Source organism: Cavia porcellus, unplaced genomic scaffold (assembly GCF_034190915.1).
Source record: "Cavia porcellus strain 051 isolate PalLab524CR breed Dunkin Hartley unplaced genomic scaffold, mCavPor4.1 scaffold_10, whole genome shotgun sequence".
NCBI lineage: Eukaryota > Metazoa > Chordata > Mammalia > Rodentia > Caviidae > Cavia > Cavia porcellus.
The window spans coordinates 28527825-28552291 of NW_026947493.1; the positions used below are offsets into that span (position 1 = coordinate 28527825).

A 24467-nucleotide genomic window follows, 5' to 3' on the forward strand; every position below is an offset into this window, starting at 1 on the left:
TACACAGGAACCGACGTGGAAGTGAGTATTAAAACCTAGGTCTCTGCCACTGTCTCTTACTCTCAAGACTTTGTGCCACAGTGCAATTCAGTCCAGCAGAACCACTGCAGAAGAAGCACCTTGTAGAGAAATTAATTGTGGGGATTCGAGTCCCCAAACAACTCCTTTCAGCTGACCCTGAGGCTGTTCCGGGCAGGGGATCTAGAATTGGGAACAAGAATTCACCCTCGCTGGCCCCACCCAGGATGAAGCAGGCTGTGTGATCAAGTCGGGGGCCCAAGGAAAAGTACTCTCCACACCAAAAGCCCAAGCCTGTCCTACAGGCAGGTAATAAACACACTGGGATTTATCTTTACTTTAACTCATTAAGTCTTTATCATTTAGCAAAAATAAATGAAAGTTTTTATTCCTATAATATTAAATTGACTTTTAAACTTTTGAAGTGAATGTGTAAAACATTTCTTTCTTTTTATCCCTGCTCAGGGAGTTGTAATTGCATTTTAACTGGTGCTGTTTCAAGAACAATTTTAACCTTGAATTGCAAATGTGTTGGCTGGAAGTATATATAAATCATTTCAACTTAGTTTTTATTATAAAAATATTACAGAGAATAATTAGTTTTTAATCTATTGGTTAGAATCAAAGGAGAGCTGAAATCTATTCATGCCAGTCCTGTGCAGCAAAAGCATTTGTCCCCAAGATGTGGGGAGGGGACCACGTAGCTAAAGGGAGAAGTGAGAGGAAACCAAAAGTACTAAAATTATGAACCATTGCAAGGTTGAAATGCAGTGTTTTAGGGACAGACATACAGAGGCAATGAAACACATCCTTTATAGCACAGTAACCAACCCGACAGTAAGCATCAGGCACTAGGCCATCTCACCTAAGGTCACCAAGAAACTTCTGTTTTAAATTCCCAGTACCCTGCAGCATCCGAGTTTACTTACTGAACTACCACTGCAGAAAGGAAGCTGAGAACTGTGAGCTAAAGGCAGCCTCGTCCCTCCTGTGGTCCAAGGTGGCTCTACAGGGAGGTCTTCTGCAGAGAGAAAAGCACTGCACCGCAGTTAACCAGCAGAGCGAACTCTTTGGAGTTGATGGTGGCATCGTATGATCAGCTCTTAGGAATCGTTTTCGTCCGCATGTACTTCACACCCTTTAGTGCTGGAATCAAAACTCTCTGATGTGAGTGCCTCATACTAGGTGTCACAGCCTTGAGACATATCAGAGCTGTGACAACCAGCAGCCACTCACAGCTATGTCATTAAAAATGGGACCAGCCTCCATGGGACTGATAGTTTGGATATATGAACTATGTCCATAAAATTAATTTCACCTGTAGCTCTTTAAGGTTTTTTTCATTGATTAGGAAAAAATGTAAAATGATGTTTATGGATTGTTTTATTTCCACTGGGCAACACTGCCTTTCAGGACTGGCAAACATTTAACAGCAGCAACAAAATACCACCTAATTAATCTTCAGGCATTTTTTATGGTACCAGGCAACAAGTCTAGGCATTTTAGGGACACCCCTTCATTTTAACTCTATGGTGCCCTACTGTGACCATTTCATAGATGGAAAAACTGAGGTACTAAGTAACAGGGTAGTTTAGCATTTGGTCAAAGCATGGAGCCAAGAATGGAAAGTCTGGGGAAGTCTGCTTCATAAGCACTTGGTCTAATGCTAAAGATGCTCTAGTCTTCATGAAAAAAAGTAATTTTTTCTCATAGAGGGTCATGCAGATAGCTTTTCTATTTACTTCAGTTTACTGGTTAGCCACCTGCCCTCAAAAACAAAAACAAACCCAAAGGCAAATAAATTAGACACATTCGAACTTGTTACTTAATTTTTTATTTTGAGACAAGGTCTCACTACACTGAAAAACTGCCCAAACTGGGCTTGAACTTGCCATCTTCCTGCCTCAGCCTACCAAAATGCTAGGACTAAAGACATGCACTCTCATGCCTGGCTTATCGACTGCCTTTTTAACAGCACCCCCAGGAAGCACTTACAGAAAACTCTTGCTGCACAGAATAACAGGTATCATATTTTGACCTCCAGAAGGTGACAGTGCTGGCAAAGGAGCACTGGGACAGGTGCCGGTGGCCACAGCATACTGAAAAACTCTGCTCCAGAACAAAACAAACTCCCGTACGCAGCACTCAGAGAAAATCACCCTCTGAGGGCTCAGGAACACATTCCAGGCTCCGTCTCCATGGCCCAATCTGCAGCGCTCAGCACCCACACTATAGCGAGTGCTGAGACTGTGGTCTGCCTTCCGCCCCACACTTACAGGAGAGGCTTGTGGAGCTGTGCAAACTACACGGTCTGCCTAGGACCAAGCTGCCGTGTGAGTCCGTGGGCAGCACCATGAATCCCCATGACCTAGAAAATCGTCCACACGGGCCACAAGCACATTCACTGGGCACAGGGCTGGGCTCCCTGAATGACTATGCTGAAATGAAAGAGGATAGAGGCAAGACAGCAGTCACTCCAGTGCACTCAGAAAGGCTTCTAGAAACCCACATCCAGGCCGCAGTAGCCTGTGCTAAGCACTACGTCTTATCTGTAAGGCTGTTTCCGGCACCCTCACTGGGCTTGGGATAGGAGAGGAGACAGAAGCTTTTGAAAATCACAAGAGCAAAAGACTTAGAATGTTTTCTTTCTGATGGAAGCTGACATGGAATTCCTAACCACTTGGCTTTCTCAAACTGGCTGTTTGCCTTTCTGAAATGAACATTCTGCACTAACTTTCAGGGGGAAAAAAATGCAGGCAGGGCAAGGGTGGGAAGTCTGCAGTGATCATACGTGGGGGGCCACGCTCGCCTCTAAGGCTGACTCAGCTGTGACCTCCACAGTGCTTGAAGTGCCCTTCCGGCCACTTGAGTGTGAACTGTCTACACAGCAGCACCCGATAAAAGCAAAGATTATTCAAAGACAGTTTGTTGGAACGAAGCTGGAAGGCAAAATGAGAACTGATTTCTTCGGATTCCCTGAAATACGATACAGAGAGGTCAAGTACTGGAAAGCAGCCTCCACTCTGTCCTCTCTGTTAGAGTCCCAGGAGTACAGAGTAGATGGGGAAACAGGTACCAAACACTTTCTAAGTCTCTAGCTATCAAAGGCGAACACCTAGAGTGACAAACACCTGTGCAGGCATAAAAGTCCCACACTGTGCCTTTTGCTCAGACACTAATTATCTGGGGTGTTAAAGGATCCCTTAAAAAGTTCTTCCCTCAGCCCCACCGAAGTATTGTAACGTTAAATAAGTAATATAATTTTTCTTTAATAAAACAATGTTTGCTTCACCTTAGTAAGAAGAAAACTTCTTATTTCTAACCTGCTATGGTTGGCAAATCCTGTTCAGAAACCAAAGTGCCGGCCCCTCTTTTTTTCTGTCAGAGAAATTTAAAGGAAATATTTCAGACTGTCTGCCAACAGCTGTGAGGCCACCTAAATCCATCTGGCCTGGACCAACACCGACTCACTTCCCCTCCCCTGCAGCCCTCTCAAGAACCTGTCCCACTCCCCTTGAGAGCCTACCCTCGGTGTCCAGAATCTTGAATGACTTGTTCAAAGACAGACCACGACTCACGGCCAGCTGATTAGGTATGTGGCCAATATCTACTCAGAACTATCTTCTTACAAACCCGACCTTTAGCATGCAGATTCCTCAAAAAACTAGGATTGGAGGTCCCATTTGACCCAGCTATTCCCCGTCTAGGTATCTTCCCAAAAGAATTAAAAACATCATATCACAGCGATACATGTGCATGCATGTTTATAGCAGCACAATTTGTAACAGCTAGATCTTGGAAACAACTTAAGCGCCCATGGAATGAGGAGTCAATAAAAAATATATGATATTTCGATACAATGGAATACTACTCACCATAAAGAATGATAAACTGGAGACTTTTATAGGTAAATGGATGTGCCTTGAGAATATACTTATTAGTGAAATAAATGACACGTATGTATAAACATCATATTGTTTCATTAGTGTGACAAGCTAAAAGAAAAAAACATGTACATGTGCGTGTATATGTATATAAAAAGTAGTTAAGATAGTTAAAGCAGCAGCACACTGGCCTCCTTTGTCATCCACATAGCCTGCTCATAAGCAAATTCACTGTCTCCCTTCACCGAACACCTCTGTACCTTCCCTTCTACTCCTTGTCCCAGAGAGAATGACCTCAGCCAAAGCAAGGGCTCAGGTCACACCCGCCTTTACTATAACTAACTCACTGTGAGCCATTCCGAGTTGACTTTTGGGTGTCTTAAGAAACTTTGGATGTGCTTAAGGTTTGGGGTTTTTGCATGTGAATATTCAGTTGTTCTAGTATATTTATTGAAAGCACAATCCTTTCTCCACTTAATTGCTTTTGCATCTTTGCCAGAAATCAATTGTCTGTTATGTGGGTATCTATTCTGGGACTTCATATTGGTACTTGGTGGTTTGTCTATCTTGATATCAGTGCCATTTTGTCATGATTGGTATAACTTTGTGATAAGTTGTTGGATTGGGGAGAGTTGGAGCTCTAATTTTGTTCTTTTACCAAAGTTGTTTAGACTATTGTGACTCTTTTGTATTTGTACAGAAATGTAAGAATCAAAATGTTAATTTTAGTGAAAAGTTATATCGGCATTGTGATAAGGGATTGTGCTTTCTAATCTTTATTAGTTTCTCCTATTTGTTTTTGGTGTTATTTTCTCCTATTTGCTTTTTGGTTTCTGTCTTTTATTTTTAATTTCTTAAGGAAATATGTGAGGATATTTCGTAACTTTCTTCTTTTCTAATAAAGGTGCTTGGTGTTAAAAACAGCAACAACAACAAAAAACCTGACCTTAGACCCAGACTCTGGTCAAGCAGTCAGCAGCCCTTCAGTTTAATGATCAACAGGTACCAGGGCAACGGAAAGCAAGCCGTGAGGAACTAAGGTCCAGAATTTTGCAAAACTACAGATCTGATCCCAATGGTACATCAGAAAGTCCAACATTTCTGAGATGACATGGGCTCCGCAAGACAGAGAAAACCCATGCACTTTCGCTTTCTAGTTCCAGTCCTGCTCAAGAGAAGCCTCCTCTGGCTCTCTCTTGGAAGACCCTTCCTGATGCTCTTTTAAAATACTGCCTTTTACATGAGCCCCTTGGGGCGCTGTGTCTCACCTCTATCCTCGTTAGGAAAATCTTGGGAATATTCCCTGTGCCAGCCAGGCTCAAAAGCTTGTTGCAGTGTCTTTAGTTACCTTACTGCCCTTATCACCTAACTCCACAATTCCCTCCCTCCCTGCAACTCAGTGCTCTCCTCAGGTGTGAGGCTGGTAGGATGCGGCAGGGGGGCATTTCCAAGAGAGGCCCTTTCCTGTCCAGACATCCGATCAGTGGCTCAAGCTCCCTTCCTCACAGATCTTAGTGCAGGCTGAATGTTTGAAAACTAACATTTTTTGGCTTCTGGCTTTCTCACTTGTTAATCATGGGTCCTGGGGCACATTTCTCACCCTCCTCATATTAAATTCTCCCACATGGGCCAGGTCACAGTAACACCCATCTCTTAACTGCTTCAGGTTGACAGATGTAAAGTGCTTAGTTAAACACTGTCATTCAGGAAAAGCTCAGTCAATAATATGTTTTACTTCCTTTCCTTGTGTTTGCAAACCTCTCTTTTTTCTGAACTATGACGGGCTTAGTGATCTGAGATTTTTTTTTTCTCAATTAGATACCATAGCTTGGATACCAGTTGTGAGATCTTGGGAAAATTATTTACCTGCCATAACCTTTGGTCTTCTCTATGAAATGGGGTACAAAAGAGCACCTGTCTTATAAGTCTGAAGTTCAAGAGGTATGAACAGGCTGACACTCAAGAGCTTACAAAATCTCTGGTATAAGGTATCATTATGGATGACACCTATCACCTCTTCAAGACAGTCTCTATGTGATGCCTCATTTCATGCCTGAAATTCCCCTCTGCTAGTTCATTTTTAGCTGAGAATCCGTATTTCACATTATACCATTTTTTGCATTTAAAAATATGTTTGATGAGGGCTGGGGCTTTAGCCCAGCGGCATAAGTGCCTGCTTGGCAAGCACGGGGTTGTGAGTTCAATCCCTGGTACCCCACACCCCCATAAAACAGTTTGATGGAAAGAATGAAGAACTTAGTGCAAAGCAGAGAATTAAAAAACAAAGTGCAAACCTTACTGGTGTCATCTAGCAATGCTGTGGAGTTAAGTCAACATAAAACCAGTAGACAAGGACGCACCCCATGGGGCAGCGGCTCTACCTGGTGATAAGAGATGGGCACGGGCTTCCGGAAGACGATCCACTCCACAATTTCACTACACGGTGGGGTGGTCAGGGAACCTGTGTACCGGTAGTAGCTGCCCAGGGATGCAGGCAGGAGGTCCCGGAGGACGAAAGGGTCCAAGAAGGTCTCCTTCTCTGTTTGGGGAAAGCGGATAAAAAGAGACACCATCAGTCACGCTGTGCTGCAGACTCACCATCAGAAGCTGGATGGCGCCACATCACTAGCCTTGCGTGTGCCTGTTTGTGCAGCGGTGGCGTGGATACAGTGGTGGTAGATGCTTGGAAAACCAGGTAGCACTTCTTGGGGTGAGCCCTGAGGACAGCAGCACCACGCTGCATTTCTTAGAGTAAGTTTTGTGCTGAACAATAGTAAGCAATATTGACAGTTCCCCTTAGCCCCAGAAAAATCAACAAAACACTCTGCGGAGAAGACACAGCTGAGGCTTTGGTTAACCCCCGCTTCCCCACGTTCACCACAGAACCCTCCTCTGTCCAGTAACTATAGACTGATAATCAGCTGAACAAACAATGGGTCACAGTGAGGCAATCGCTATGAAGACAGAACCATGTGAAAAATGACACGCAATCCCAAAGCTGGCTCTACTTCATTGTGACTGTACCCGAGGCTGGTGCAGAACAAGGGAGACCTGACTAGGGGACTACTCTGAACCTAAAATGAGCCCCTGAGCCAGGTGTGGTTGCCTGTGCCTGCAATCTAAATACCAGGGGAGGCTGAGGCAGGAAGGAGGTTTACAGGTTTGAGCCCATACTGGACAACTTAGCAAGACCTTGTCTCAAAATAAAATTTACAAAGCTCTGGGATAGAACTCACCACTGTAATACCTGTCTCGTATGTGAGAGGACCTGCATTCTGTCCTCGGTATCTCAATAAATGAATATAAAGATCTCAGAAACAGGGTTCGTTTTTCTTTTTAACCAAAATAGACATGTCTTTGCTTGGATGGAAGAACAATAATTAAGCTGACACCTGACAGTGGTAACTCATAACAACCAGCAGTGCAAAAAAAGGCACAAAATGGGTTGATGTTTACCTGAGGTCACGCTGCTCTTAAGAGATAGGAAGCCAGGTATCTTGGTGCTACGAATGGCAGAGTTCTGACTAATGAAGCTGTTGTTAATGGAACAAAAATTGAATGGTGATAGCAAAAAAGTAAAGAAGATCATTTTATGCAGTGAGAATAAATGCAAAAGGTCCTGAGTAAGACAGAAAAAAAGCAATTGAAAAAATTAGGGTACTGTCCCCACAAGGTTCAACAGATCACCCAGCTATCTCCACAAGTCAGAGAAACAGCCCTCTCTTTAAGTCTGAGTCTCTCCTTTTATCTCTGTTCAAGATGTGCCAAGGCTCTAAGAGTCCAGCTAAGGGTTTACTGGGTCTCTATTCATGGCTTTCACCATGCCCTTCAGGGCTCTAAACCAGCAGCACAGACACACCTGCACCAAAGGCAAATCCTTCCCAAGCTTTGTATCACTTCTCTCTTCACCTTTCTTCCAGATCAACCAAGGCAGGCATTTGGATGAATCTATCCCTAACTCAAAGGGTCTCAGTATCTGGGGGATAACATAAAGCCCAGTGGAAATCAGCTGTATCAGAATAGATAAGATTGCAATTTCCTTTTGGAAGCACACACTTGAATGAGACATGTTAATTTGGGCTTTGCTATGTTTTAGTGTATACGCTGCTGAAGCGAGCACTGGGCTTTCCTGTATCCCAGGCATGACTAGTCAGATGCTGTCGATAGCATATTGACTATGCCAGGCCACACTGAAAGAGTTTTAGGATTTTAACTTACTTGACACTGAACACCACACAGTGGTCCTGTTATGATCCCAACACACAGAGCCAGAAGTCAAAATCAGGAGATGCAGAGCCCAGCCTTTCATCTGTCCACCACCATGCTCTCTCATGTCCACTGTTCTATGAAGTATGTGTTCTCAACACTCCAGCTTTCTAGATGTGGAGGTCAAGGCACACAGACGTTACAAAACCAAGCCCATGCTCAGCGGGAGTAACAGCAATTATCCACAAGGCTCAAAACCAAACCTAGTTCTTACAGGTGTTTCTGATTCATTTTTTTTCCAAAGGAGAGATTAAGTATTAAATGCAAGTCTTCAAATCATAGGTTCTGTCATCAGAATATAAAAGCAGTTTCTGTGAGACCATAAGGCTGGGAGTAGCAGGACACCCCCTCCACTCCCCGGCAGGCCTGGTCATCAGCATTCTAGTGGCTGGGGAAACCTCGGCAGGAATACCTGGGTGGGTAGGGGTTGGCCAGGAGAAGGAACTGTTTGGTCTTTGCTTGCTGCCGCTGGGCTTTTCACGCTGTGTAAACAGCCAACAAAAAGCCCCAAGTGACAGCACATGTGCTCAGGTTAGCCTAGACAGCTGCAAAACTGCCACCTCATTGTCTCTTGCAGGGCATCACCCCACAGCACCTCAGCCTGCCTCAGGATCAAGCACCCTAAACAGAACCTGCAGAAAAACCCCAAGTTTCCCCTAAAGGCCCATCTGGGGTTAGGGTGCTGATCTGCTTACTGTCTGTATACTGTACGTGGCCTTGGGAAGCCACAAGTCAGCTCCTGCAAACCCCTGTCTAGAAAGTGCCAGCAGCCCCTTCAGGGTGGGCTTGTGAGCTTGGCAGGGGTGCCTAAAAAACTTTTTTGTCCCTGGCCACCCAGGGCTCACAGGCAGGTTCTGGCTTTCACGATCTGCAGGCGAGAGAGCTGGGGGTCAGGGAGCGTGGCTTCACGGTGTCCGCATGCCTCCACCATCACAGCCACTGACTGGATGCCTCTGTCTGGAAGGACCTGGGCCACTCTGGCTCAGTGGACTGAGGAGGTGAAGCCCCATGTCTTCTAATAGTCTTATCCAGAGCCTAAGCACCTCAAGTACCAGAAGCCCAGCCAAGGCCCTCAGGATGCTCTGAAGACCAATGTGAAGTCAAGGTAAGATTCCAGGAGAACACAGGAGTCTGAGTGGAATACTCTAGAAAACTCTGGAACAGTGCTCCCAGGGGGCAGGATGCCCTCTCGTCTAACAGTTCCCCTCAACAGCCCCTTAACTCCATTCCCAGCAGGGCTGAATGAGGAGAGCAGAGGCACAGTCTTTAAGCATTCAAATTCCAACATGGCAGGGAACTGTGATGAGCATACACAGAGGACAAAGCCTTGCAGGCTGCTGCAAGGACTGGACATGGGAACACCTCACCGATGACCAGCATCATGCTATTCTAAGTCACCATGGACTTACCAGTTATCTCCGCTAATGATTTGCACGTATATTTTTTCCCTTTTTCCTAGATTACTAGCGCCTCAAAAGCATACCACGTCATTTCCCATCAGCCTGGGTCTGGAATGAGCTTTGAAACCAACACTATTTAATGGCTGTGTGACCTTGGGCAAAGGTGTTAACATCTCTGAGCTATTTCCATGGTGTGTCATTATGGGAATATCAGGGCTGTTGTGACAATTAAGAAGTTAATAGCTGTCAGACCTTAACCCTTCACTGTCCTGTGTTCCCTTTTTGGAATGCCCATTAACAATGGAACCCCATGGAGTTTCTTTTTTCTCTTCAAATTCTTTTTCCTCAAATTTTTCTGGATAACATGTATGAATTTCATGAGTAAGTTTTAAAATTTGCAATCTTCGGTATGAACGGTCTAACACAGCTCTGAGCCCAGGGTAAGCCCTGGTTTAATCAAGGCAAGCTCTTATCCCAGAGCTAGCAGGTTGGCTGATTTCATGTTTTACAGCAAAGCATCTGACAGATTTTAGGTTTTATGAGGCAAGAGGTGAAATCAAAGACATTACATAGGTACTTACATAACAAATTCACCTCTACAACCTTATTAACAACATGGAAAACATTAGTAAAAACTAAATATGATCTTCAAAACATACATATACTTAATGAGAAGAAAATAAATTTTTTTGTGGGGAAATAGCATTTCATTTAATTAGGATTCTTAGCTTAAGAGCCACAAAAAAAGCAGGCAGTGGGTAGATTTAGCTCTCAGCCCCTATCCTGTACACTCTATTTTAATGGAAGTGTCAGGAAGGGCCCCAAACTTCTGGAAAGGCAACGTGGTGAGCCACAGCTAGACTGCCAAGGGTCAAGCAGGGGAATTGGCCACATGCTTGAATGATGTTTATTTTGTGAACATTACATTACAGAATTAACTTTCCAGGCGTTTTTCCCGGTTGAGTTTTCTAAGTTCAAATAGAACATCAGTGTACACTGATTTTTTCCAGATATCTTACAGCCTGCTCTGTCTCCCAGGCAGTGCCCAGCTGACAATGGGTGCAGAGTGTCCTAAGGCACACTGCTGTCACCTTCAGAAATATACAGCATCTTTGGGGTCCTGCATCTTCACGGGGAATTCTGACTACAGTGGGGGAGGGGGAGGTGAGAACGGACAAGTCACACACTCCAGCTGAAATCAGAGGCTTCTTGAACACCATCTGCATAACACAGCACTTAGAAAACAGGTGGGTGGGCAGAGCTCCATCCCTGGAATGTAAATCCTAACTGGTCTCCCATAGCCAAGTTATCTGGTGCCCTTGAAACTGTTTCCTCATCTGTAAAATGTCAAGAGCTTTGTAAGGCAATTCCACAGGCTAAAGGAATGGATGCTACTCAGGAGATAGGGAAATGGCCAGCAAAAGGCAAATACAGAAGTACCAGGAAATCCATCTTGGGGTATGCAGGATGGCAGTGCGCTCCACGTCCACTCCACCAGAGCAGTCCTTTCCCAGCTTCTCTCCCAATTAGTGTTTTCAATTCAAAACATCCCTACTCCAGCCACTTACCAGTTAAGAAAAATATTGGAAACACTGTACTTATCCCTCCGCTCATTCCATTACCCCATCATGAGCAGGTACTGTGCACTGCTCGATAAAAGGGCTGAAAAGCCATGAACCTCATTCCACTTTCAAGGATCCTGGGTGCTGTATGCAGACAATATTATATTTTAATAATTAATTGTTCGTCAAAGAAAAAGATGAGGAACAGGGACGCTAAATTCAAAGTTATTCAAATTGCAAAAATGAATAATGCATGACTTTTATATTAAATACACACTGTATTAAGTAGTCTACATTTCACCCAGCTCTGTCTTTCATTTTTCAGCATTTTGAACGACAATATGAATAATCAGTTAAAGGAGGTTTACTTAGAAAAAGGAATACCTTATTTGAATGCAAACGGAGTAAATCTGAAGATGATTAAATTTTTCTTATCAATTAGGAAATTTTGTATGAGGGCTGTAAAGTCACGGTCAGCCACTAAAGCCAGCGAGGCCCGGTTACCGCGCAGCTTCCTTTCAACATTAAATTATATCTGGCTGATTCTGTTCAATTGCTTATTTCTGACAGCAGTGCCAGGAGGAAATTTTTAATTAAAGAAAATTTGAAAGATTCAAACATGCATAATTGGATTAAAAATGTGATCATTAAAACATTAGATGATAATTGTCTGATTGATTGGATTTTTTGGTGTTAATATAACTTAATGTTTTCAATACTTGGGCTACACAGGAAAAAAGAAAGTGCTTTGTAAAAGAGAGATGCAGTCATCAAGAATTGGACATGAGAGTGAACACACACGCATGTGAACACACAATGAACAACCTGTTACATTACCTTGGTAGGCAGTCAGACAGAGCATGGTCGTTTTTGAGGTGAGAAAATAGGCGATGTCCCCAAAATAAGAGGCAACCAATTTTAGAGAAGTGTGTGATAGCCCAAGTTTCTATTTTGGCCCCTTCCTACCTTTATTTTATTTATTTAACTTTTTTTAAGGAAAAGCAATTAACTTTTACTTAAATCCTTCAGATCACCAGGCAGGACTGGCCTTAGGTCTGCGCTAGGAAGTAGAGAGACAGCAGACAGGAGTGGGTAGGAGTCACTGTAAATGGAGCAAGAGTTATGACCATGCTGCTCAGATTTGCTGTGCATAGAATTCAGTGTGAAGCCCAACAAGTGTGGATTCTTACCCAGCACATCTGTGGTAAGAACTGAGATTCCCATTTTAATACTGCTGATGCTGCTGGTCTTGTGCTCACACTGGAGCAGCCAGTTTCTAGGAGGACCTTATCAGCAAGTTCCTCCATCCTCCACAGGCTCATCCAAGTCTGCTTTCCACTCTTTAGACGCAGCCACCCTGGCCTCTTTGTGTCCTGTGAGCATGCTACCCCAGGGCCTTTGCACTGGCTCTTTTGCTCTACCTAGAACACTCTGTTATTCTTCCATTCAAGGCCAAATGTTCTTCAGTTGCTGACAACTGAGACATATTCAAATGATTCACTTCTCTTGAGGTCCAGCCTGACCACTGTTCTGAAAACAGCAATTTTAAGGAAGGTGCCACTGAGATTGCAGCATCACACCTGAAGTCTGAAGGCAGTGAGGAAGCCAGAGCTATGCAATCAGCAAGGGAGAACAACAGCCCAGATAGAAAAAAGCCAGTGTGAAGGAAACCACCCCTAATGGTGCATGGCTGGAGCAAAGTGAGCCATAGGAAAAGTGAGGGGAAAACTTTAAAAGTCCTGGATTTCACAGGTACAGTGGGGAAAGCCAGCCACCAGCTAGTTGAATAAAAATGCTGCAAAGGTAACACAGGGAGGTGAGCATCGGACGTGGAGCCTGCAGCTCAGGGTAAAGGCTGGAGCTGTCATGCGTGTCCTGTGTGCCTTGAGAGGAATCTAGACTGCCAACTGTGACAGGGTTTCACCAAGCACAGGGACAGAGGACAGAAGACAGGAGGAGACCCAGCCTGAGGGTCGGCATCTGGGCTTAGCAGTGTGGCCTCAGGGAGGTTATCTGAGGACAGAATGACAAGCAGTGACACCTGTTCTCTCTCGTGAAGTGTGGATTAGCAAAGCTCATTAGGAGGACAAGAGGGAAGCCACGACAGGGCAACAGGGCTGCATCTGCACCCCAGATGCAGCCATCCACCAGGGTAAGCGACCAAGGGCAGTGACCTCCAAGGATAAGCAGCCGATGGACAGACCCCACACAGGCGATCTCAGTGACGCACCCATGAGTACACAGGAGTGTGGATCTGAAATGCGGCCCAAGGACTCTGGTTCTTTTTCATGTGACAGGCGAGGCAAATGATGTTCAGAGAAGGAAAGAAACTGGCCAAGGTCACACAGTGACAGGAGGAAGGTAGCTGCGCCTCCCAGGGCCCAGGCTGGAACTCTTTGTTCCTCATTCTGAATCCCTGGGCTCTGTCCTTATAACATGGAGCCCAGGAAACCCAATCAAATGAAGAAATGCTGCTCACTTAAAAGCCTTTGGTAGGTTTCACTATGGCTCACTTTGTTCCCGTGGCATAGAGAGTACAATCAAGACTCCTTCCCTTGGTTCTGAGGCCCTGCAGCTAACCGGCTTGGGTCCTCCTCCCGTCACCTGCCCACTGTGCTTGCTGGCCCTCGCCCTACAACGCTGTTCCTGCCCACCCACCACCTGTGCCTTCCTCCCATTCTTCTTTGGGTCTCTGCTCAGTGTTACTGCCTGGGCACCTGCCCACCCCCGTCTGCTCTTAACATCTACATCCATCTACTTCTCTCCCATGTCTGTTTACGTGTTGTCTTGTCTGCACTAAGAGTCCGATTATCCATAAGGACTATATGTATCCCCAGCATCTAAAACACTTCCGGGAGCAAAACAGATGCCTATCGGCACATGAAAAAAACAGAGAAGGGACAGACAGCACAGGGGCAGTTGGCTTATTTTAAGTAACCGAGAAATCCTAGATGCACTCTATTTCTTTACGAGACAAATCACCATCATTATTTCAAATCTCGTCACGTCTTCACATTACTAATTAAGAAATTACTTGATACCAACCCAAAGATGTACCCTGAGTTGAGATTTGTTAAAACGGAAAGAAATGAGTTGCAGAACTGAAGAGCTGGGACACTGATGGGACCCAGCAGGGCTCCATCCGCTGTGAGGGTCTAGCAGAAGCTGAGGGTGTAGCCGAGCTTGCTCAACACAACCGAAGTGAAGGCTGCTCACAGAACCAGTGAGAGCATGAGCTCTTACTTGTTTATGTGGACTGAGCTCCAGCCTCAGTTTACCCATCATAGCCTGCACCCCTCAGTATGCGCTCCCGTCTCTCCCAGTTCACACACAGAGCACACGGCCTCCAATGGCCTCATAATCTGTCACGCAGGAGCAGCCTCTAGGGAGGTCATGAGTTGAACAGGCCTGGGTCTCCCAGTCTATGTGACTGGTTAGAACTGGTCTCTTAGCAGCCTAGGGGCTCTTTATAGCAAGACCATGTCTCCTGCCTGTAGCTATGGCTCCTGAGACAGGGCTTCATAAAGCAGATCCTTTACACATGGCTGAAACTGAGTTAGATGAAGGCGCTAAGTAACTCTAAATCAAAAACGGGCCAACTATGGCACACCAGCCAAATCTGGCCCCATGCCTGCTTTTGTAAATTAAGTTTTGCTGGAACACAGCCAGGCCCATTTGTTTATGTATTGTCTGTGGCTGCTTTGGGACTGCAAATGCAAAAGAAAATCTATGGCTGGCAAAGTCTAAAATATTTGCTAGCCTTTTCCTTGCACAAAAAGTTTGCCAGTCTCTGCTCCTATGTGAAAAATGTGGTGCTCAGAAAAGGAGATCAATAAGCAGTATCATTTGAACCTCAACAGGGCAGACTACGTGGGGGGCTAGAGCAGAGATTATTTTTGCCTCTGAAACACACTCTACCAAGGGTCAGAGCATTAAATATATGCCTCCCACCTTTCCTACAGACTCAGTTCAGAGAAAATCCCAAAGGTCATGCCATGAAATAAATAACCGGGCTCTTGTGGGGTTGGGGAAGGGTACCTGGGGAGAGACAGAGAGTGCCCACCAGAAGAAACGAGATTCCTAAATTCAAACCCCCAGGAGGGTGGGGCCAAAGTCATGATGTTCCACCGTTTCCAAGACAGCTGGTCTCCTTGATTTATTAATGGTTTCATTTGGCCAAGTATGGCATTTTGATTTAAGGGTTGATGTTTGAATAAGATGTATATTGACATTAATGTTTCCAAAGAGAAAGTACATAAAGATCGCAGTCTTGTCAACAATTAAGGAAACACGGATGGCATTTAAATTATGTGGACTCGCACAGTGACAGCAGCTCCTCTTCCTGTCTACCCTACAAGGTACTGGTGACACAGCTGATATGATACGCACATTGCTGCAGGTTCCTTTTGACACTAGGCAATGAGCTAATTCTTAAAAGAGAGACGAGGTACATAGCAGTTAAGTGATTTTGACAATAACCAGGAAGTTGCTGATGCTGGAAGTCAGAACCTGACCCAGAAAAGTGGAAAGAAATGCATCTCAGAGTCTGACACACCTGGGTTCAAGTCGTGATCTACTGCATGAGCTGGAGTAAATCAGCTAATGTTACTGTAACAGTTTACCGATCTGTAAAATGGGAGTAGGGAATCTTCGCTCACTATAGTGCTGCTGAGACAAAATAAAAATGTAATGAACCTGGGCAGGGTCAGGTTCATGGTCAGGGCCAACAGATGAGAGATGAATGCTATGTCTCTGCACCTCTCTCTGGTTTTTGGTTACTACTCTTTCCCTTGCCTGCAAAAGGACAAACTACCTTAGATCATCTTCCTATCATTATCCCTTTCATCGTTTCCTTTATAGTCTTTTAGTTGTATCAGTGCATGTTTATAATATACAGGAAGGATTAGTCAGTTTGAGGAACGAGCACGTGTACATACACATCTTAATTCTTCTTAGTCCCCTTCCCCTTTCCGCCCCTTCCCTCCATCTTAGTCCCTTTCACATTTACAAGAGCTCTAGCTCCCTGCTTCTTCTTCCAGAATCTTTTATTTTGCTCTTTATTTATACTTTGGGTTTCTCAGATAAGAGAAACTACGTAATACTTAACGCCTTATTTCACTTAACATATGGGTAACTAAGTCAGGTTACACACACTCTATTCCAGCGGCGCGGTGGTGATGAAAGCAGAACCTGGAGCTCACAATCGCTCCCCGCCAGCAGCCCCTGTGCTCCGGCTAAGCCGAAACACTACTGATGATGCAGATGGGGGGTGTGCAGGTCCAGCGACCACTCAGGGCTCACCACACCCCAGCCAACGTGGACAGCAAGTCATGGAGTTCTTGGTGCGAACCAGGAAGGATGCACTATTACTCCCTCAACTCACTGAGCCACACGGAGGTCACGTGACTTGCCACGTGGCACAAAGAACTGTATTCAAAGTCAGCCCTGTGCGCTTGCAGGCATTGAGACCCTGCCTGTCCTATACCTAGTGACATCCGTACAGCACTGAAGGACAGCAGGAGGCAGCCTGCAGCAGGGCAGTGAGTACTTTCCGGGGAGACTCTTCAGGGGTATTTTACACCTACTCTTCACTCTCTCACTGAAAAAACCAGGAAAAAGGCGTCTCCCTGGGCTCCCAAATTCCTGCTCAAATGACAGAGGAAGACTGACCAAATGAAAACCAGCCTCACATCCAAATCTAATCTAAAAGGAATCATTTTTGAAGTCCTATCTTAACACCACTGCTAACAATGCTGTTGGTGATAAAATAGTTGCACAGCATCCCATTTCCTGGCTTTTGCTAATAAAAGAAACAAAGACATTATATCTATGGTAGGTGATGGTTTTGATACTCTTAAAGTCCAGGAAACTGTGGAAATGGCTTAAGCATGCTTGCTTCCAGAAGATTTCAAGATCAAAAGTTGCCAGATAAACACTGGTGTTTCCTGAATCCAAAGAGATATGAGCCAAATAGCCTGGACCAAGGGCTGCATATTTACAGCACGTTTCAGGAAAGTTCCATATGATTACGTGAAAGAAACATAAACTTCAAAGGGGAAATTTTGTACATGTTACAATGTTTGGAATTACCAGTGAGCTGTAGATAGCATAGCACTGGTTTCCCCATTCAAAAGGGAAAAAATAATTTGAACTTTTTTCTTTCTGTAAGGTAAACACTGGAACAGAACCCTCAATAATTCTGTTAAAACACACTTGGTTTACACAATTATTTGGCATAGATTAAAGCTACAGCGCATCTCTGAGAAGTCTGAGTAATGATCTGAGTGGGTATTCCCACCATCCCAACATAAACCACTAGCGAGCACACAGTATTAAAAGAGCAGCTACAGTGACCACCATTTAGATGAAGCCCAGGGGCAAACCTTTCCCTGTAAAATTTACTCAGGGAGTAAATGTTTTAGACTCTGCAGGCCAATCTCCGGTCACAACTACTCAACTCTGCTCTTCTAACGCAGGCATGAACACTCCGCAAACAAGTAGGTGTGACAATAAAACTTTACAAAAGCAAGGAGTGAGCTAGATTTGGCTCACAGATTAGTCTGCTGACCCTGACTGAGAGGGCCACGGACACGTGGCACACCACACACCCTCTTCACTCTTACGGTGCACTCAGCAGTGATACCCATGAGGTGGACCCTCAGCCTTTTTTCACAAGTGGAAATTCCAGGTTAGAGTAGACTCAGCCACTTGTAGAGGATCACACAGCTCTGAGCTTCAGAGGTAGAATTCAGATCCAAAACAATTTATTGTATTGTAGTCAAAGGAGATGAATTTTAAAATAACAAGACTCCTGCTTATTTCTGTGAACACATGAAAGTTACTCTGCAGGTAGATAATATTAGTTTTTGCAGTGCCAAGAATGCCAAGGATAGAGAAAAAAAAAAAAGGAAAAACAAGAGAAAACATTCTGCAGGAGACTAAAATCTCCCCAAGAGTGAGGAAATCTTACTCCTCATTGCGTTTCCTGAACATTCATGTGGTGGGAGGGGGAATGGACCCTAACCCTAAGCCCACATATGCAAAGCAGACAAGAACCCCACAAACCTCAGCTCACCTCTGATCTGTCTCCTCCCTGGTGAACAATAATGATACCAATGACCGTTTCTGCTTGCTGGATTAATCTCTTCCCAAAGCCCTTGGTTTCAGAATGGTCCTCTTTCGAAGTTCATACAAGGTATTTTCAAAAATGCTACCCACATAGCCTCAGACGGAGAATTTATTTCAAGATCTTACCCACCAGCGACAGTCACAATGCTGCCAGAGTAACGACAGATTACAGTCCCGGTGAACACTGAGCCTTCAGAAGAGCCCACCCGATCTGACTCAATCAGGGGCGGCTGGCAGAGAAAGAGGGGTGCTGGGCTGCAAGTAACAACAGCCAAGGTTGTAAAGACCCTGGCTTGTGTCTAGGCTGAGTGACTTCTCAAGGTGTGACCCAAGACATGTTATCCAGTCACTGCCTGCTTCACCTGGAAGTCTGTGACATGAGGACCAGGGCTGCTGAATCCAGAGGAGTGGGCACTGCCTTCTAGGCTGTTACGCCCTCCCTGGTGCGGAGTAAGCACCACCAGTGAGGACGCAATGAGTCTTCTCCTTTCCGGGCCATCGCCCCACCCTTCTGTTTCTGATTTCCTTTCCTAAACTCCAGGAGGACTTCAGAAAATAAGATGTCCAGACAGTGCTTTCCTTGGGGCTCACTGTGCACCACATGGCTTCACAGTAAGAGCGAAGCGATAGCACTTTCCTGAACACTTTTAACTGCAACACCCTTGTCTGGCTGGCTGTTCTCTTTGCTCACCGACTACGGGCCAGGGAAGGAACTGTATGATCAAGAGAGTTTTTTGGCAAAGTGCCGTCACTCCCCTCGTTGTCTGCTATGAGCCACTTGGTACAATGTGAGCCCCACAGGAAAGCACGGGCTGAGTATCCTACTGATGCCGATCACTACCTGTTTTGACTGTGAACTGTAACACCTTTTGCCACCCTATAAAAGAAGAAGTCACCCAGCTCCATGGTGCATTGAGAGACCATGATGTCTAGCACAAATCCATGGTTGACACTTAGTATGTTTAACATCTGACTATCTGATATAAGCTGGTGGGTATTTTTAAAAGCTCTTTAGGCAGGATATCTTTTAGAAGTTAATAGATAATATACGCAGTCTGTTCTTACAAGAAGTCAAATGTACAAATCTAACGGACAATGTGATAATTTATCATATTTATCAAACCATCCTCTAGATAAAATGTGTGCTGTTATCACTACCCAAGAGTATTCCTTTGTGTCCCTTTTCCATTCTCCTGAATTTTATTGGCATGGATTGGTCTGGCCTGTTCTTGAACTTGACCTAAGTGGGACCACAGAACATTTGCTCTTTTATTTCTGGGTAAATCAGTTTACCGCTTCCAGCTGCTGAATACTATCCCAGCGGTATGACACTGCTGCAATTTGTGTAGCTGTACCTCCACTAGGGGGCGCTGGGAAGCCTTCCAGTGGGGGCTCCCACACACAGGCCTTTTTGTGGACATTCTCTTGGGTATATATACCTAAGGATGTGCTGACTGCTCTTGGGAAGGATCATGTGTGACACTGACTTTCTAAAGGGCGTACCACCTGGCATTTCCCAGCAGGAGTGAGCTTCTTTCTAGCCATTTCATCATGGCTGGGGAATGACACTGTAATTGTGTCCTCTGGACCTGGAGATGCTTCTACATTACTCTTGACTGTAGGATCCTCACTCCCAGCAGTCAATATATATTTGCAAATTGCGTTTCTCACTTCCATTTCTGCTACGGGCCTACAGTGAGTCCAGCTGTCCTAGGACTTTGTCCTGAGTTTAATAGGAAATGATGAGTGTCCTAGGGCAGGAGAAAAAGGAAGCAGTACCCCAAAGGTGAGACCTGGGATAAAGTGTTCAGGTGGGGAAGCTACTGTGCTAGCAAAGTTCTGACCTCGTCCCAGCCCCAGCTTCCACTGCTGTGGTCTGACAAGAAAAGCTCCTTACAGGAGCCTCGTTTGGGGGGCATTATTTGAAGGGCATTTGGTGATTATTTTATTTATCCTTTCCTGATAGCTTTCTGCCTTGGAACAGTCAGGGGAGTGAAAAGGGAGAGGGACATCAGCCTTCTTGAAACGGATGATTCTGATTCATCTGAAGGAACATGTAAGATTCTGTCCACCAAAAAAGAAGACACTTAATGAATGAGAAACTAACATGCTAAGCTATGATTCCCAGAGCTGAAGAAATAGAAACCATTTCCAAACTGCCACAGAAGTCCATACTGATTTTTTCTCCTTACACATTTCTATCATCATTCCTGAGCCAGAGACTCTGTGAAAGGTACAATTATTTATGCTCCTTCAAACTAACAGGTCATGCAAATCCTTCAAGGGATTTTCAAGAGAAGATGTCCTAGCTCCCACAAAAGTTCCCTTTGACTGTTTTAAGAGTGTTTCCTTTCAGAAAACTCGCATTCCTTCTCATCTCCAGCAGAGAGAAACCTGAGTGGGCTTTTTCTACCCCCTGAATCCAGCTTTGCATCTCAACGTTTTTACTTGCACCTCTGGACCATTCCTTGACCTGATCATTTCATGGAGCACCCCCACTGGCCAGGTGCAGTCACCACACAGATGTAGCTTACTGTTCCTCTGAGGGGTGGCTTGGGGAGCTAACCCTGACCAAACACCTCAGATCCTTCCAGGGCGCTGATGTGCAATGAAGAAAAAATCTGGGAGATGTGGGAGAGTGACAGGAGGGAAATGTCAAAGGCTAATTAAGAAAGAACTTTCCAAGGAGTCGTGATCCGAACAGACCTGACATAGAAGGCAGGCACTGTGGCACCAGCAGGGGAGACAGGAACAGCCAAGGCCAGCAGGTACCATCCTGAGCTGGCAGAAGGAAGAGCAGGTAGGGCCTCCCATCTTTCTCTTCCCCAGAGAGTGACACTGAGTCTCCCACTCCCTGTCTGCACAGAGCCGGGGCAGGCAATGTAGTTTTGTCACACAAATAAGTTTTCTTTGCAGGTCATTATTTTTACAGGTCTCCCCTGACCTCCCAGTTAGACAGCAGAATTGAAGCCACATCTTAGGCCCCTGCGACTCTCTAGAGCCAGGTAAAATATGCCCACAGGCTTGCATTCAGTGTTTGAGTTCCTCTCAAAACTCATATGCCCCTTCCTGTGGCGACGGCATTATGTGGGTCTTCTGGGGACAAAGCCTTCCTGAAAGTCATGAGTGCCTAGACTGATGCTGAGATTTGGGATCCTGAAGGATCAGAGAAAGCTTCCTCCAGTGAAAAGCTGTGGGGGATGTGGATGTTTCTAGTGGCCCAATGTTTTGACTTTTTTTTTGTTGTTTCGACTTGTATTTGCTTTATTATTGTTACTTGTTGCATGATAGCAGGTTTAAGAATAGAACAATTAATCCACAACCTACTTGATCGAACCCTCACAACTTCTAGTTTCCCCGGAAGACAGGGAGTTTGTTAAACTCCATGGAGTTGGCTTATGTCTAAAGACAGTCCTTCCAAAAGGTGTGAAGGCATTTTATCACAGCTGTGGGACTGCAGGAAAATTTATTATGGTTACTAATGCTATTTCTGTCAATGTCTGTGGAATTCTAATTAGATTATTAAAACTTTGCAAATCATTACATTAGAGCCAGACTCCACACCTCACTGTGACAAGGGTACTTTTGAAATCAGAGGATCCTGATACATGGCTAATGATGCATTGCTGATAATAAAGTTGCAGCGAAATTCCTCCAATAAAAACCAGTTGGAAAAGACAGAACCCATCTATCTTCCTTTCTCTCCTAGCTTTATGCCCGAGGATAAGGTGTCTAACACGAACATCCGCCTTGACTTTCCTGTTCTGCCAGTTGCACGACAATGCCGAGCATCATGCTACTATGTTTAATGGCTTGTCTTGGCTACTTAGTTTTGTCCCCTAAATCTCAGAGGCAAATAAAAATTATAAGTGCAAAGATACTTCAAAGAAGGGTATTTTTAGGAGAGAGAGATGAGACAAATGGCAGGCTCAACATTAAGAATATAGTGTATCTCAGGGCAGCGTGATTTACAACACAGGCATTCGAAGCAGTACCTGAAGGGAAACAAATGGCTGCTACCCCAGATCCATTTGCAGGTAATGTATGGGTGTGCTCTTTACCCATCAAATAATGGGTCTAGTGCCCTTCAGCATCAGCGGATGAGGAATGAATGTCATCCTCTGTCCTCTGCAAGATAACCTGGTTCTCTTAGGTGCAGATCTGAGCCCTTCGCATTCCAGCCAAAGAAGTGTATGTGGATGACTTACCATGATGGACGACGCCCTTCAACCCGTGGATAATAGGATCCAGTGCAGAATTGTCCCTTGGACTGACCTACATGTAAAGAAAACATGATTGGTTAAATCTATCCCAGCATCAAATACAACAACCTCAGTTTAATCTTCCAAAAAGAAGGGGGGTGGAAATAGATGCTATCTAGCGAGTTTCATAGGTCTCACATATACCAGGACTCTCACCAAATGGGAGAGATTTATGACATAATAAAATCAAGGGAGGAGGTCTAAATCAAAAGAAAGAAACTTCTCAGAATATATTACAACAGGAGAGAAATACCATCATCCTCGTGAAATCTTAAAACGCAACTACAGAATTTCTCCCTGCTTTGTTTTATTAAAAGTGGGCCCTGATCAGCTAAAAAGTCACTGAAAGTCATCAGTGAGCAATCCATCATTGACTGAATATTTCAGTACCTTCGGGTGACGTTTTTCCCCCTTCTTAGACAATGCATCAGTTCCCTGCCAGCCTGTTCACCTTTTTAAGAACCTCAACCCCCTGGGAAAAGTCCCACAGCAGATGGGGCAGCTGTAAGAGCTGCTTAAAGCAAGACAGCAGGGAGCGCAGCTCCAAGAGACAGCATCCCCACCTTCATGTTCTTCTGGGCCTTTTGACTCCCCCAAAGCCGATCATATTTGGTCTGCATCTCACTGACTTTCCCTTTTCTTTCTGACATAGCAGAAATTCTCATTCTTGTCCACATTAGAAGATGGAAATCTCGCCAGCATATTACAATGATCATTTTTAGGTACTTTCTCTTAGATACACCCTGAAATGTTTACAAATGAAATGAAAAGACGCCAGGAATCTGCTTCAACATAACCCACGTGGACAGCAGGGGGCGAGAGTGAGGCACAGATGCCAGACAAGGCTTTAATCCATCCATCACTTACGACCTTGGATGATGAGTACAGGATGGGTCATTATATATTTTCTCCACTTTTATGTTTAATTTTTAATGTTTAATTTTTTCCAAAACAAAGAGCTTCTCAAAATCCATTATCTGTGGTCAGCATAGCCCCTGCCCCCTCGCTCCCCACTCAGGGGTAGTATTTACCACTAATCCACTTCTAATGTAATGAAGTTGAGATATTGATGAACCTTTCAAAGTGTAGCAAGACTCACTTTGACGTTTCAAGTTAGTTAATTCTGAGGAATCCAGAGCCTAGGTGAAAGTTAACACACTCCTTCCCGCTCGACCACCCTACAGCCTCTTTGCTGGGTTGCCGCACCTGGCTTGCTCTCTCTGATGATAGCCCACGAGAGTCACACCTTCCCTCCTGACCTATGCTTCAGCAGCTCCAGGGAAAGCAGTGGGGTTGTCAGCCGAGGGCCATTCTGCTCTCTAAGGGGGTAAGTGACTGTGACTTTCAGAAGTAAGGATGGAGGCAAGGGAGAGAGAGAGGAGGAGGAGGAAGAGAAGGAGGCAGAGGGGGAGAGAGAGAGAAAGAGAGAAGAGGAGGAGAAGGAGGCACTACTAGCATCAAATGGCTGGAGGCCAGGACTGCTGCTAGCACTCTGTAACAGGGACTAGTATCCCCAAGGAAAACTGCCAGACTGGGTAGGTCAGCAGAGCAGAGGGTGAGGCTGACAAACCCTGGTGAGACAGATGCTTCTTGGGTTAAGAATGATTATTTCTCAGTGGCCGTAGCCCCGAGTTATGCCAGATTCAGAACCCAGCTACCACAGGACACAGTTATGTTCACAGATTAATAAAATAATGTGAAACCTTGAAGTATGTCATAAGCACTACACACAAGAAGAAAAAAAAATCTGTGAACAGGGACCCGGTATAACGGATCAGAGAGACATAAGTTTTGCAGTTGCTAAGCACTCCTCCAGATCACCGGAGAAGAAGCTTAAGCCAGGGGTTTAATACACCAGTTGAAGAATGAAACATTCTTGCAAGGTGAACATTCACCGATTATCCCAAAGCGAAAGGGAATCTGAAGAAATTCTGTGTCTGTGTCACA

The 24467-nt window shown here is 44.9% G+C and overlaps 1 protein-coding gene across 4 annotated transcripts in view; it reads right to left on the minus strand.

The window, feature by feature from the left end:
* The window catches only part of Ptprg (protein tyrosine phosphatase receptor type G), a 671458-nt gene that overhangs the window by 148102 nt on the left and 498889 nt on the right, over window positions 1–24467 (minus strand). For all 4 annotated transcript variants that reach the window (XM_003480132.4, XM_063257832.1, XM_013143912.3 and 1 more), the window contains exons 6-7: window positions 22467–22533; window positions 6284–6441 (exon numbers count right to left, since the gene is read on the minus strand). In XM_003480132.4, the coding sequence (XP_003480180.2) occupies window positions 6284–6441; window positions 22467–22533 (225 nt within the window). The remainder of the gene's footprint in view (window positions 1–6283; window positions 6442–22466; window positions 22534–24467) is intronic.